This window comes from Anas platyrhynchos, chromosome 6 (assembly GCF_047663525.1).
Source record: "Anas platyrhynchos isolate ZD024472 breed Pekin duck chromosome 6, IASCAAS_PekinDuck_T2T, whole genome shotgun sequence".
NCBI lineage: Eukaryota > Metazoa > Chordata > Aves > Anseriformes > Anatidae > Anas > Anas platyrhynchos.
The window spans coordinates 21,777,138-21,789,634 of record NC_092592.1 but is presented as its reverse complement, the minus strand read 5'-3'; the positions used below and the strand labels follow the sequence as shown (position 1 = coordinate 21,789,634).

The 12,497-nt window shown below is 41.7% G+C and overlaps 1 protein-coding gene across 1 annotated transcript; it reads right to left on the bottom strand.

Annotated features, from left to right (window-relative positions):
• Positions 1-7,995: 7,995 nt before the first annotated feature.
• LOC101795539 (beta-microseminoprotein-like) lies at positions 7,996-12,269 on the bottom strand. Its single transcript, XM_005022213.5, has 4 exons — positions 12,112-12,269; positions 9,846-9,945; positions 9,212-9,314; positions 7,996-8,351 (listed from the first exon to the last, which is right to left on the bottom strand). Exons 1-4 carry the CDS (start codon positions 12,112-12,114, stop codon positions 8,222-8,224), a joined length of 336 nt encoding a protein of 111 aa, XP_005022270.1. The 5' UTR covers positions 12,115-12,269; the 3' UTR covers positions 7,996-8,221.
• Between the last annotated feature and the right edge of the window lie 228 nt (positions 12,270-12,497).

Genomic DNA, 12,497 nt, shown 5'->3' with positions numbered 1-12,497 from the left:
TTCTGGCTGCCTAACTCTTTTGCCTCATTGTGTGGATTTGACAGTTGAGGTTAACTCCATGCTGGGGTGACTACTCCACTTCTACCCAAACTCCAGAGTTGAGAGCTCACTCAGGATGTCCATTTGAGAAAGCCAGCATTATTGCAATGCATGTCACAGTGTGACAACTCATAGGGGCAGCCTTCGCTGGCTTTCAACTTGGTAGGCTGGGTAAATTCTCATTGCAGCATGAGAAGACAGTGTTTTTGTAACTTCCCCGCTCCACCTCCCCCCTTTTTTTCTTCCAGTGTGTGTGTTTCTTTAGTTACAAGATCTTTCTTCAGGATGGGAGAAAAGACCTACAGAGTTTTCAGGTATTCTTAGGTTTGATAAAACTGCCCAGAATCAGCTTATAATTAATAAGCTGGATTTGGCAACATCGATGTATGCACTGTCCTGAAATGACTAGTACCACAGCCACATGGTTAATGCCCTTGAGCTCTAATCATTAATAAATCAACAGAACATGTTAGTCCATGAGCATAGGTACTGGAAATTTCTTTCCTGGCATCAGCAGAGTACAAATATCCACTTTAGATGTGTCACAAACATATATGAAACCAATTTCACAGTGTCATTGTGGTCTGGGATAGTTTTTCAGACGAGGTATTCCAGACCAGATGCATTGTTCTATTGAAGGAAATAAAAGACTCTGTAGGTTAACAAAAACATATATCCTGGTCCTTGGCCAAGGCCTTCTTTTGTGTTGGTTACAGTGAGGATGGAGAGAGTTCACATTCTTCCTTTCATTGTCCTGTCGCTATGTTGCCTGACCTAATTGCTTACATCTGAGATGGCTGAGGGCAGGTACTTGATTTGCTTGCCTGTACTTTGTAATTCCTACATGGTGGGTAAGTAACTATTTGACCTTGGCTGAGAAGGCTATGGGAGTTACAAAGGTTAAAGGAGGAAGTATTCTGTGATAGTTCCTAAGAAATGACCATCAAATTATATCATCTTGATTCTGTTAGTCTTAGTGAGTCATTTATATTTTTTCTCCTTCCATAGTGTGGAAGCTTGCACACAACATTTTGCTTGATGTGTGTCCTGCAGCAGGTTTTGTGTGTGAACAAAACTCACCATTGCAAATTGTGACGCAGGTATGTGGGAGTGAAACCCGTGGAATCTGTTACAGCCAAGACCCATTGAACTTGCTGGTTTGGTGCTGAGTGACAGAGAATGTGTTTATTGCTTTAATTCCAAAAAACACAAATCCAACCAATGGGTGTGTGCAGTCTGTCAACCTTTCAGACAAGTGTGGACTGCCCAGCCATCCCCATTGCAGGGCCCTTCCCTGATTTTTAGGCACAAGCTATGCCAGGAATGGAGAGAGGCTCTTGCAAGCAGCTTTCTTTGGAATGCAGCAGGGTCTGATCTGTCTAAGCCTGTGCAATGCCTAGGGACAGTGAAGAAGCTTTTTGCATGATCACCTCAGTTTGCAGGATCACCTCAGGTGACCCTTAAAACATGCTGTGTTTCTGACACTGCTCAGAATAGCAAATTCTGTGTATAGTCCATTCATATATGCTTACTGAGGTTGTCAGACATGTATATGGCCCATACTATGTTGCATTTCTTCATGCTGCTCGTGTGCAGGAGGATAGATGCCATGGGGCACGAACAGATATCTACAGCAGATACTGCTCTGTTGAAATTTCCTGTTGTCTGCTCAACCAGTTTATTTCTTCTTAAAAACATTCAAAGAATATATCCGTGTTCCACCGAGTTCTGTGCCCTCTTTGCACTCACACTGATGAACAGAGTATCCCGTCCCTTCCCCAGGGAAGGGGGGGAGGGGGAAATCTTGGAGACTTTCTTGAAGATCTATCTCGCTATTTTAGTTGGTCATTCCTCACCTGGAGTTTCTGGATACAGGTCACTGATGACCACTGAGATAACTAGCGTAATGCACCCCCCATCACCCTTGCTTTTGTCTGTATTTTTCAGTGGTAGGCAGTCAACAGAGAAATACAGCATTATTTCAGAGCAGTAAAGTTCTTAAACAACCAAAAAAAAAAAAAAAAAAAGTTAATATCCAAGAACAACTTCAAGATAAAAAGAAAGCAGCCCAGGAACCCTGTTTCTTAGCACACCATTTCAGTACCACCCTCACTTTCTTTAGAATGCTCTGCTTTCTGCAGGGGAGAGACTATGTGCTGTATTCCTTATGGAAGACAAGTCACTGCTTTACTCACTGGATATGTGAAGTTGACTGGCACTGCCATTCGAAGGGAGAAAGCAAGAGGAAGTGTGAGGCATATCAGCTCACAGATCACAAGTAAACACCACTTTACAAATAAATTCATGGTGATCTTAAGTGGACAATGCTAGGTGTAGTGCATGTTGGCTTTACAACTGTTGAATGATATCTTCCACATATGCATGCAAAACAAGGCAATTGTTTAAGGAGAAGTATAGTTAAACAGCAATAAAGAATATGGTGAGCTTTTGACACAGTAAATCTGTTAGAAGAAAGTTTTATCTTGGTGGGAACATTTTTGTTAACTCTGAGGCTTATACACACACAAACCTCAAAACCTGTGCCCTCAGATCTCTCCTGTTCTAGGCGTTGTCAAAGATGTATAAATGTCATAGTCAAAAGTCTGATGGTGTGAATGGCTTTACCAGGATGGTATCTGGCAGAGCAGAAATTTGAACTGAAGTCTCAGTTCAAGCTGGAAGGCCTAAGCTGGAGTCAACAACGTCATTTCTTCCCTGACTTGAACACCGTTTTCTCCTTCCATATGTAACAGAGTCCCCATCACTGGGCCAAATTTCAGTTTGAATTCAACGTAGTTTCAGGGAGATGAGAAACACTGGATTATTTCCTGTCTAGTTCTGTGGGAAAGCAAAGATCCCTCTTGCGAAGGCACATGTTTTAAAATGCATGGTAATTCTTCATCTGGCCCAGAAAATCCTGTCCTGTCATGATCGCAAAAATAAAGGATCAGTGCTAGGTAAAGAACATAAAGACAAGAAGATCTAAAGTAAAGTAAAGCCCAGGCTGTGTTTGCAAGAAGGCTACCTCTGTCTCTGATGTGTGGGCAGCATTGGGGAAGATTATCACAAATACTATGGCAGCAAGGTTAAAAGTCCAGGAGCAGAAAAACAGAATGGTTAAGAGTGGCATAGTCAGCCAAAAAAAGAGCTTGAATTTATGGGAAATGCAGTATTTCCTACATAGCTAATTTTCACTTCAAGCCATGTGGTAACAAAAATATCTTAGAAATCTTCTGCAAACCAGAAAATAAAAGAAAAGCTTATTCCAGAAATGAGAAAACACAGTATTTCCATAAAACAGATCGTTATCCAAACTCTGCAGTTGATTAAGCAAATGAAGATCATAAGTCCATGAAAAAGCAAAGATTTTTGATGGAGGTGTGACCTAAGCAGTCAGCTATGAGAAGGGAGGCAGGTGGGAGTGTTGCTGCCATTCCTACCATGGGTGCATTTGGCTTGGTGGAACTTAATGTGGTGCAACAGCAGATTCCAGTCTGGCTACACTGATTTTGGAAGTACTCCTTTGGTCTTCCAGATGGTGCCAAACTCAGGCAGCCTTCCACCTTTAACATCATCTGTAATGTATGCACAAATGAAAGGAAATATTCCTGTTTAATTGACAGCATAAAACTGAAGTTACATAACTCAGCAATCTTAGGGCCAGGGCCATTTTGGGAAAAATTAGTTAATTCTGTTTATATTCTACCTGCACTATATTTCAGCTCTATTTTGAGAGACTTGAGCTTGTTTCCATTTTTTTTTTTTTTTTTTTTAAATCTCTTAGTCACTGATTCCATGAAGATAAAAACTCATTGCTTGGATATTATTGCTGCATGGACTCATAACAGTCTGGGGTGGGGAGGGTAGCCACAGAGTGCTTCAGTCAAACTCATGGGATATCTCAGCTGTCTGGATGTTTTCTTTTTTCTTTCTCTGCTGTTTTCCACTGTAATGTATAAAATCCTGCTTCATCCCATTTCCTATTCTATACATGTATACATTCTCTCTGTTTCCAGTAGGCAACAACTAGAAAAGAGTAACCTAAAGAGGGCTGTTGTGGCTCTTCTGGCAATTTTCACCAGAATTGCTCCTGGGCTATGTAGTTCATAATAACAGTATACATTGCATAGTGATGTGAAGAAGCCAAAGGCAAGAAGGAAGCTCAGGAAACACTGCTGTAAAGAAGCACACACACACTGCCTATGGCTGTTTATAGGAAGCATTTTAATAGTCAGTGAAAGCATACTTGTGCTAGAAGAATTGTTTTCCCTCTCTTTGAGAAAGAAAAGGGGAAGCACCGGAAGGGTAGGACTTGGACACTACTCTAAGCTCATGAAAATGATAGTATGATGCATATTTTGCAATGGTAAAGAACAGTGCTCAATGACTCGGGATATCATCTCTTCCAGCCCTGTCTCCATTCACCATCTTGCCACTTCTTATGAAACAGGTTTTGCATAAAACCTGCTGTCTGTTCTGCAAAGCTTGCAGCTACTGAGATCTATCCATGGTTATGGCTGTAAATACACTGAGAATGTTTTACCTCGCATAAAGAACTTCACTGAGAATAATAAAGGAATGCAAGATGAGAAATGGATAATGAAACAACAAAGATATGCGAAGTACTAGCAGCCACATACAGTGCCTTCCATCTGCAACTTGAGGAATAACATGCTTAAATCAAGGGGTAAAGGTCAAGTTTAAAAAAAAAATCATATGCAAATGTACATGCTGGAAAAAGCTGAACCAACTCTATTTCTGGCCCCTCACATTTTCTTCAACTTCACAGGAAGCAATTTTACAGAAACATGGAATTATTGACTGATATCCAGCCCACAGTGCAGAGGACTTTAAAAGGCTAAGAATGTAATACTAGTGCTTGCAAACTGCTTGGATGTTTTTCCCAAAAAGAGGTATCTCAAATGAAGCCATAAGAAAGCTTTAAAACAATGTTCATAGGCAATTTACCAAAAGCAACGCCAGAGAAAACATTCCACAAATCCATCTGATTTTATTAACGGCCAGCAGAGTTTGACACAGGTTTTCTTGAGAAGCCAATACCTCTGCTGAATGAACATAAGGTGACAATTTATTTTAGGCCAAGCAAGGATCTCTTTCCTACCTAAGAATGCTCACTTTTACAACACAACAGACTCTTCATGACTGTGAAGTATCATTAAACAGTGCACTTACCCTGGAAGACGTGTGTATTTTCAAACCATACACCGCTTAACCACAGACTTTTTTTTTTTTTTTTTTTTTAAATAATCAGTTCTGGAGACAAGAGACTGTGCAGAAGCAGCATATTTGGGGGGTATTGTTGCCTGGTCTCTTATTTGTGGGCAGATGTAGGCCATTAATGAGTGGGAGATTCTGTTAGAAGCCCATCAGTGGCTGAAATTCTATCCCCAGTGATAGGCAGAATCCAAAATTCTGGATTGTAGAAACACAGGGATTTAGGAGGCCCCAGGCAGGAGCTTTGCATGTAGCAGGAAACTGGGTTTGGGGTGGCCTTGGCAATGGGATCACAGGCAGGACAGGGGAGCAGAAGCTAGTGTCATGGCATAGCACAGCTGTTCAAATGAAACAGAGGCCGAAGAACACCTGCTGTCTGGGGAGGGTAAGGCTCTCATGGTAAGAAAAGAAAAAATAAAGAAGAAAAGAAAAAGCAACAAGAGAAATGAAGCTATTGTTACAGTACAGAGGGCAAATGGTGGCAAGGCAGAAAGCAGCAATGCTCAGCACTGCCTACACTATACAGGAAAAGGTTGCCCTTGGTGAAACTGTGGTACACAGTGGATTAACTCACCTTGCAGCATGTTTTTCTTGCTATTTCCCTTGTCAAATCCCAGCCACTCATTCGTTTTGTGTTAGTTTGTCCATTCATGCAGACAAGAATTTACCTCCCCAAATTCCAGCCCAGTGTAAGTGTCATTCAGCAGAAGTCCAAGTTTGAGTTTTACAGGAAGAGACTCTTGTTGTTCCAACGGCTACATTAAAAACCCAGAAAAGACATTCTTGATGTGTTACACAGGACTCCAGCACACAGCTGCATTGGTCTGTAACTTGTCCTTGCAACCTACCCTGTCAGTCAGAAGGTTGTTTCCACCTCTCTGCTATCTTGGAAATTCTCCAGTACCAAATTGGTCCTAGCACCTGCAGGCTGACCGAGTATTTGAATTAACAAGGACTGCAGTGTTTACCATTTTTCCTTCCAGAAGATAGAACATGGAGCAGTAGCTGGGAAGACACAATTTATACCTTCTCAGAAGTGGAAAATAAGATTAACTCCCCTCTGCTTTCCCATCTGAAGGGCATGTGATGGATGCTAAGTCTAGATCTAATGCAAATGTGCGTGGTGAACATATTTAGGTGCACAGATTCGCTTGTTTTAGTGGGAAGAATTCAGGAAGAAAATCCCTGGTTCTTATTAGCAACGAACTACCTGCTCGTAGAAGAAAACCCTATGCCATGAGGAAGCTGTGGCTCAGCACGTCTCCAGGAGCTGACCCAGCTCTCTTTGCAGTGTGGGCAAGAACCATTAAGCAGTGCAGTGTGTACAGGCTTCAGGAGTGGAGCTTGGAGGAGGACACCTGGCAGCAAGTCAGAGGGGGCTGTGGAGAGGAATAGTGGCTGCTATTGGGTGGTGATGTTGCTGGAGAAAAAAGCGAGAGAGAGAGGAAGGGGGAGAAAAAGGGCAATGATCTGTCATCCTCAGTGATTTTTCAGAGGTCATGCGTTTTAGCAGCATGGGTCTTGCCAAAACTCCTGCAGCAGTGCAAATGACCTCCATGGGCAGTTCATGAATGCTTTAGGGACTTAGGAACTCACAGTGTGTACTGTCCGAGCTACAAGGTCCATTTTATTTTACAGCTTGTTACTCCCTGGCCGGCCTGGCTGCAGTTCCTGTGAACTGGAACCAGAAAGTAGTTTGTCAAACTGAAGCAGACCATTGTTGAATGCTCACAGCAGCAGACCTAGGTACTAGGTCCCCCCAGAATGAGCAGGGCAGGTGGAAAGGATGTTGCCTTGGAAAGTGAGTACCTGGCTTTGGGCTGATCCGGGAGTTAACTGTCAGAGGAGTAGCAGGTTGTGAAAGAAAACTGGTTGCTTCTCTCTGCAACCTCTTCTATCTCCTTGTGTCCAAAGTCTGGCTGAAATATGGCAACGAGCCAGGGGGAAATGTGTCTCCCTCTACTCAGCAGACATTGCCCCAGAAGAAAGAAGATATAGTAGGAAGACAATGGCTCAAAAATCTGATGCTTTCTATTTGATTTGTAATCACTGGTGCTTTGCCTACTACATAATAGAAAGGCTTGTTAGCTTGGCTGAGTGTGACTCCCACCCAAAGAATTACACTGTAGTTTGAAGGCTTGCACTTCTGGCTTTGGTAGTAGTGGTAGGAAAGTGTATGTTTAATTTAGCAAGGTGTTTTCTGGATCTTGGCAGTAGATAGTTCATCTGCATGTCCAGCTCTGGCAAAGATGTGACACAGGCTCTGCATCCCAAGAGCATACCTTGAGACAGCTAAGATTATGCTGGCATTGGGTTCTCTTCAAACTCTGTGGATTCTCAGTGTCTGGCAGGTGGGATCCAGCTATGCCAGTCACTAACAAGATATTGAAAAGTTACCCTCAGAGATTGTGACATGAAGGAGAGAGCATACTGAAGGGAATCTGGTCCAGTGTCCTCCTCCATTCCCAAGGCCTGGTGCCTGGAGTAGGAGTTGTGGCCGAGCATATCCCAAACAGTGCTTCCCCTCTAAATTTTGACACCTGGGGAGCTAATATGGCTGCTCTGATGCTTGGCAAGAACAGAAGCTGCAAAGCGTGAGCGCAGCTTCTGCCAGGGCACTGGTGTATGGCGCATTGAAGTACTGAGACAAATGCGTTCCTCTGTCAAAGAAGGTGATGTTCCCCAGGATTATTACATAAAAAGAGCCATCGTTATGAAGCATTTCTGGATGTTTTATCTGCATTTATTGCATTCAACAAAGCTCAGTGATACCAAAACAAGTAATGACAGAAATAAGACTTTGTATCTGATTATGTGCCTTGTTTACTGAATTAGAATAATTGGGAGATTAAAAGCGAGCTGCTGAACTACTCTCTTTCATAAGATCTGCCATGTATTTGAGCATCTTTGATGGCAAAGCATCTGTAGGCTTGGAGCAGGTGCATTGTTAACCCACACGACTGTGGACAAAGCACTCCTTGGAGGGGTCATTCTTCTCCACAACATCATAGTTGCAGCTTCTCTTGTTGAAAACAATTTTACATTTTTCTTTGTCATAACCAACAGGAGTATGAAAGCTATTGTTGATAAACAGAAAGAAAAAAAAAAGTTAGACTGAAAGCAATAAAAGATTCAATAATTCAGTGCTTTGGTGACTATATATTGAACTACCGAACTAGTGCAGAGTAAGAAATCTCTGAAACTGTGGCTTAGACCAGCCTAGCTAGCTTGAGCACCCACAGCTACAGCTTCCAGCACCTCAGCAGATGTCCTTCTGCAATGACTTGTAGATGTACCAGTATGGGAATTCTTTTAGCACAGCACTCTACAATGTGAGATAAGCATGGTCTCAGCTTGTTTTATCTCTTTTCCATCAATTTTCATTATTTTCAGTATGCTTAGAGTGTGGTTTCCATTTCCTGAAAGTGGGTGTCACCTGAGAAAAGGCAATGATCATAATCTAGCCATTTTGGTATTTTGAGAAGGTGGGATAAGAGGAAAAGAGGATGTTAGAAAGAGATACTTCAGAGCAGAGCCATGCCACTCTAATGTCTGCATGTTCAGTGAAGAAAAGCATCTCTGAAAAGGGATTCAGATCATCATGAGTTCTTTAGAAGATCTGCACTTAAGCAGCTTGTGGAATGAACTCCTTTCTACTTAACTACAGTGTAAGAGGGGCTCACAAGTGGCTCAGCATTAAAGGCAAGCACCAACTGGATGTGCCTGGAAGGGCCTGTGTCCACCCCCAGTCAGGAGAAAGTGAACTAAGGTAACCACAGCCAAGGAGTCAAGTCATCTGAAGCCGTATGTGGCTTTTATCCCTCTGTGAGAGGTGAGGAAAGGCTCTCTTGTGCCTTTAGAGCCTCATTTATTCCCAGCAGATGAAAACCTGTGGTCTTCCTATGGGCAATGATGCTGCCAGTGAGTTCAGACTTACAGGGAGCAGCAAGATATTTGGCTTTGGGTGCAGGTGCATCGGAAGCAATCATCTGTCCTTGAGATATGTCCAAATGGGTACACTTTTCCATCCAGGACACAGCCTGCATAACACAGGAACAAAACAAAAGATGTTCTTTAAGCCTCCACAATAAAGATGAAAGGTTTAAAAATGCCTGTATATTTTCTGAAAATGTTTTTCCTGATAATGATTAAACAGAAGTCATTTTGTCCTCCTGGCTATTACCTGGACTATTTTGAGAGCCTGAACTTGTATCTTCTTCTTAGAGACAGTTTCAGTGTTATAGACCTGGGGTGAAAATGAGCAACCAAACAGCCAGGTTTGCCATCTAGTACCACACTGCAATCAGAAACGCCCTCAACTCCAGCAGCAGCTCTGTGTGCTGGCATAGCACTAGCAACCCACCACCAATAGCAGTAGTATTGCTGCAACTATACCCAGTCCAGGTGAAAATTCCATTTTTCCCTAGTTTTGGAACCTTAGTGCTGGAACATCTTATTCAGGTCTTTCTGACAACTTCCACCTCCCCGATATTTTGGGCCCTTCCCAGCAGTTCTGCATAGAGCTGAGCCAACAAAAAACTATCAAGTGAGAGCACTTTCCCTGTTCTTACCTTTGTCAGACTCCCCTGGCTTGTTTATTTTTGTAAAGCAGTATGCATCACCCAGTGTCACAATGATGCCCATTGCAAGAAGGAACGCGAGAAAGCTTTTCTGTAAAAGAGACATGGAGCACATGATATGAATGTAATTCGACTTTGATTATCTTTGTTTCAGGTTCAGTGACTTAGCTTCTCAAAACAATAGCTAGAAACAACCTTATGTGCACACGAAAATGTTGGAAAAGGGAACTCTAGATACTTCACTGCATTTTCCTTGTGTGGGAAGAGACAAAATGGTGTAATATAAATGTGTCTGTAGCATCGCTCCCTGTCAAAGTCCAAGCTCTATAAATTACCAAAAGCTTCCATAGTAGCGCAGACTTAAAAGCCCTGTCAGATTCTTATTAGTGCTTTATTTATTGCCTTTGAGTCAGATTTAGCTATTTCTCCTGTAAATCACTGTCTGTGTAGCATCCCAGCATCACTTCTGAGCACAGCAATTTCACCAAAATTTTGGCAAATTTGGGGTCTTAAAGCCAATTAGATTCTGGTAAGTTTCATGAAATAGGTGGCCAGATAGGGAAGAGACACAAATTAGTGCCTTGGGGCAGAATCCCTGTGTTGTACGTTTGTGGTGGTTTTACCGTGCTAGGCAGCTAAACACCACAACCGCTCTCTCACTCCCCCTCCTTAGATGAGGAAGGGAAGAAGTAAAGTAAAGAACAACTCACAGGTTGAGATGAGTTTAATTTAATTAAAGGGAAAATAACAGTAATTATTAAGGAGAGATTATTATTAACTAAACAATTTAACTAAAGCTGCCTGCTTTATATTCGTTGTCCAGAGCATGCTGGTGGTGGTGCTTCCTCTGAACTGGTGCAGAAGTTTGCAGCTGCACAGGCTACTTCTACCAGAGGTCTGAGTGCTGTACTTATGTCTTTATAGTACTGACTACAATTTGTCATTTGCTGTCCTGGGCTGTGTTCTGTGAATGTTTTGTCTTTAGTTTGCTCCAACATCTGTCCTTATCTTGGTATTCAAAGAAATGTCAGTTAGGTGAAACTGGGCGCACTCCTCTCTCTAAAGAGCAAAGTTCTGGACCCTCTATTGGATCAGAACAGAAAGAGAAGGGGAAGTGTGTGTTGTGTAACCACTTCTGAACTGACCTTTTTCTGGAACAACCAACGGGTACACCAGCTAAGTAACAGTTAGCTAGCAGTAAAGGTCCCACATATAATCAGGCTGAGCGCAGAAGATATCAATGAGCAGTGCCAGAAACAATACCCTTTATTAAAAAATAGGTGATGTTATTACTGTCACAGTAATGCCAAGGATTTCTAGTTCAACATAAGGGTTGCGTTGCTCTGGGTTTTCAAGAGCAAGGCACCTCAGGGAATACTTTTTGCTTGTTTGCTCTCTTAAAAAGGGAATGCCACCAGTCATCTTGCAGAGCAAGATCTTCTGAACTGGATTTAATGGCCTTTGCAACTGGGTGAATTAATGTGAAATGAGGTGCCAGATCACCTTGTCCAACAAAATCTTTTCCAACTGATTACAGACAAGACAAGCCCTAAGAAAAGCTTAGCAGAGAAATAAGTAGATGATAATTTCTTCCTTCATCTCCAAATCTACATGTATTGAAGAAACTGCTAACTCTTCTTTAAAACTTATGCCATTCCCTAGACTATCGTCAGAGGCAGTAATTGATGTCTGTAGTTTTGGGGACTAGGTGAGCACAAATTAGAGGATAACTGGGCCATAGGGCTTTGTCTATCTATTTAGCAATACCTAACTGTTGATTCAGATTCTGCAAACAGATTTGGAGGCTTGAAAAGCTGAAATAGGACATGGCTTGATAAGAGAAAAAAGAGAAAAAGAGAACGAGTACACTGTATTATACATTTTCTTGTAAAGAGGCTATGCTTTATGCTTTATTTCATATCTATACCTTACAAAATTCTGAATATTATCACAAACAAGTCTGAGAAAAGGATAACAGCAGGAGAAATACCCAGAGAGATATATGTAGTTGTTTGTTTTTTTTTTTGTTTTGTTTTTTTCCAAATCATTACAAAGCAAAACCCAAATTCACAGTAATCTTCATAAATGTGTCTTTCTTTGCATCTTCTGTCAGTTTTTAATGGAATACATCCATATCTAATAGGGATGTAGATATAGGCATAATTAGGTGAACCTTTCAAACATCCTTCTTTTGCGGTTTTAAAACATATATTGATCTGTACCTTCCTTTTTAAAAAAAAGCTAAGCCTTTACTCACCATTGTGTAACGTGTGGCTCCCAAAGAGCTCCACGTCCCCAGAAGATCTCCGCAAGCGCTTTGTTGTGGAACCTGAAAGCAAATGTTTTATGGTGCGTTTATGTTGAGCAATTTAAGTCTAGAAAAATAGCTTACTCAACTCAAATGCACTTATGTTGAAATTTCTGAAGAAATTGCTGAAATTTTGCCAGCTGGCAAAGTTTGATTCTGTACAGCACCGACCTGAGTAAAGAGTTGAGCCCAGAATCAAGTATTACTCGGAAGCATTATGATTAGAAAAAATGTCCTTCTGATAAAATTCAAGTATTGCTAGGTAAGCTGTAGGCAGAACTGTACAGTGTAATTTTCAGGAGTGGGAGGAATGCACACCAATCATTTCTTCTATC

What these genes read in the sequence shown, in the direction of transcription:
- LOC101795539 (XM_005022213.5), bottom strand. An exon ending in GCCAGGGGAGTCTGACAAAG is followed by an intron (nt 9,315 to 9,845) that starts GTAAGAACAGGG and finishes TGTGTTATGCAG; the next exon opens with GCTGTGTCCTGGATGGAAAA. An exon ending in CAAATATCTTGCTGCTCCCT is followed by an intron (nt 8,352 to 9,211) that starts GTAAGTCTGAAC and finishes TATCAACAATAG; the next exon opens with CTTTCATACTCCTGTTGGTT.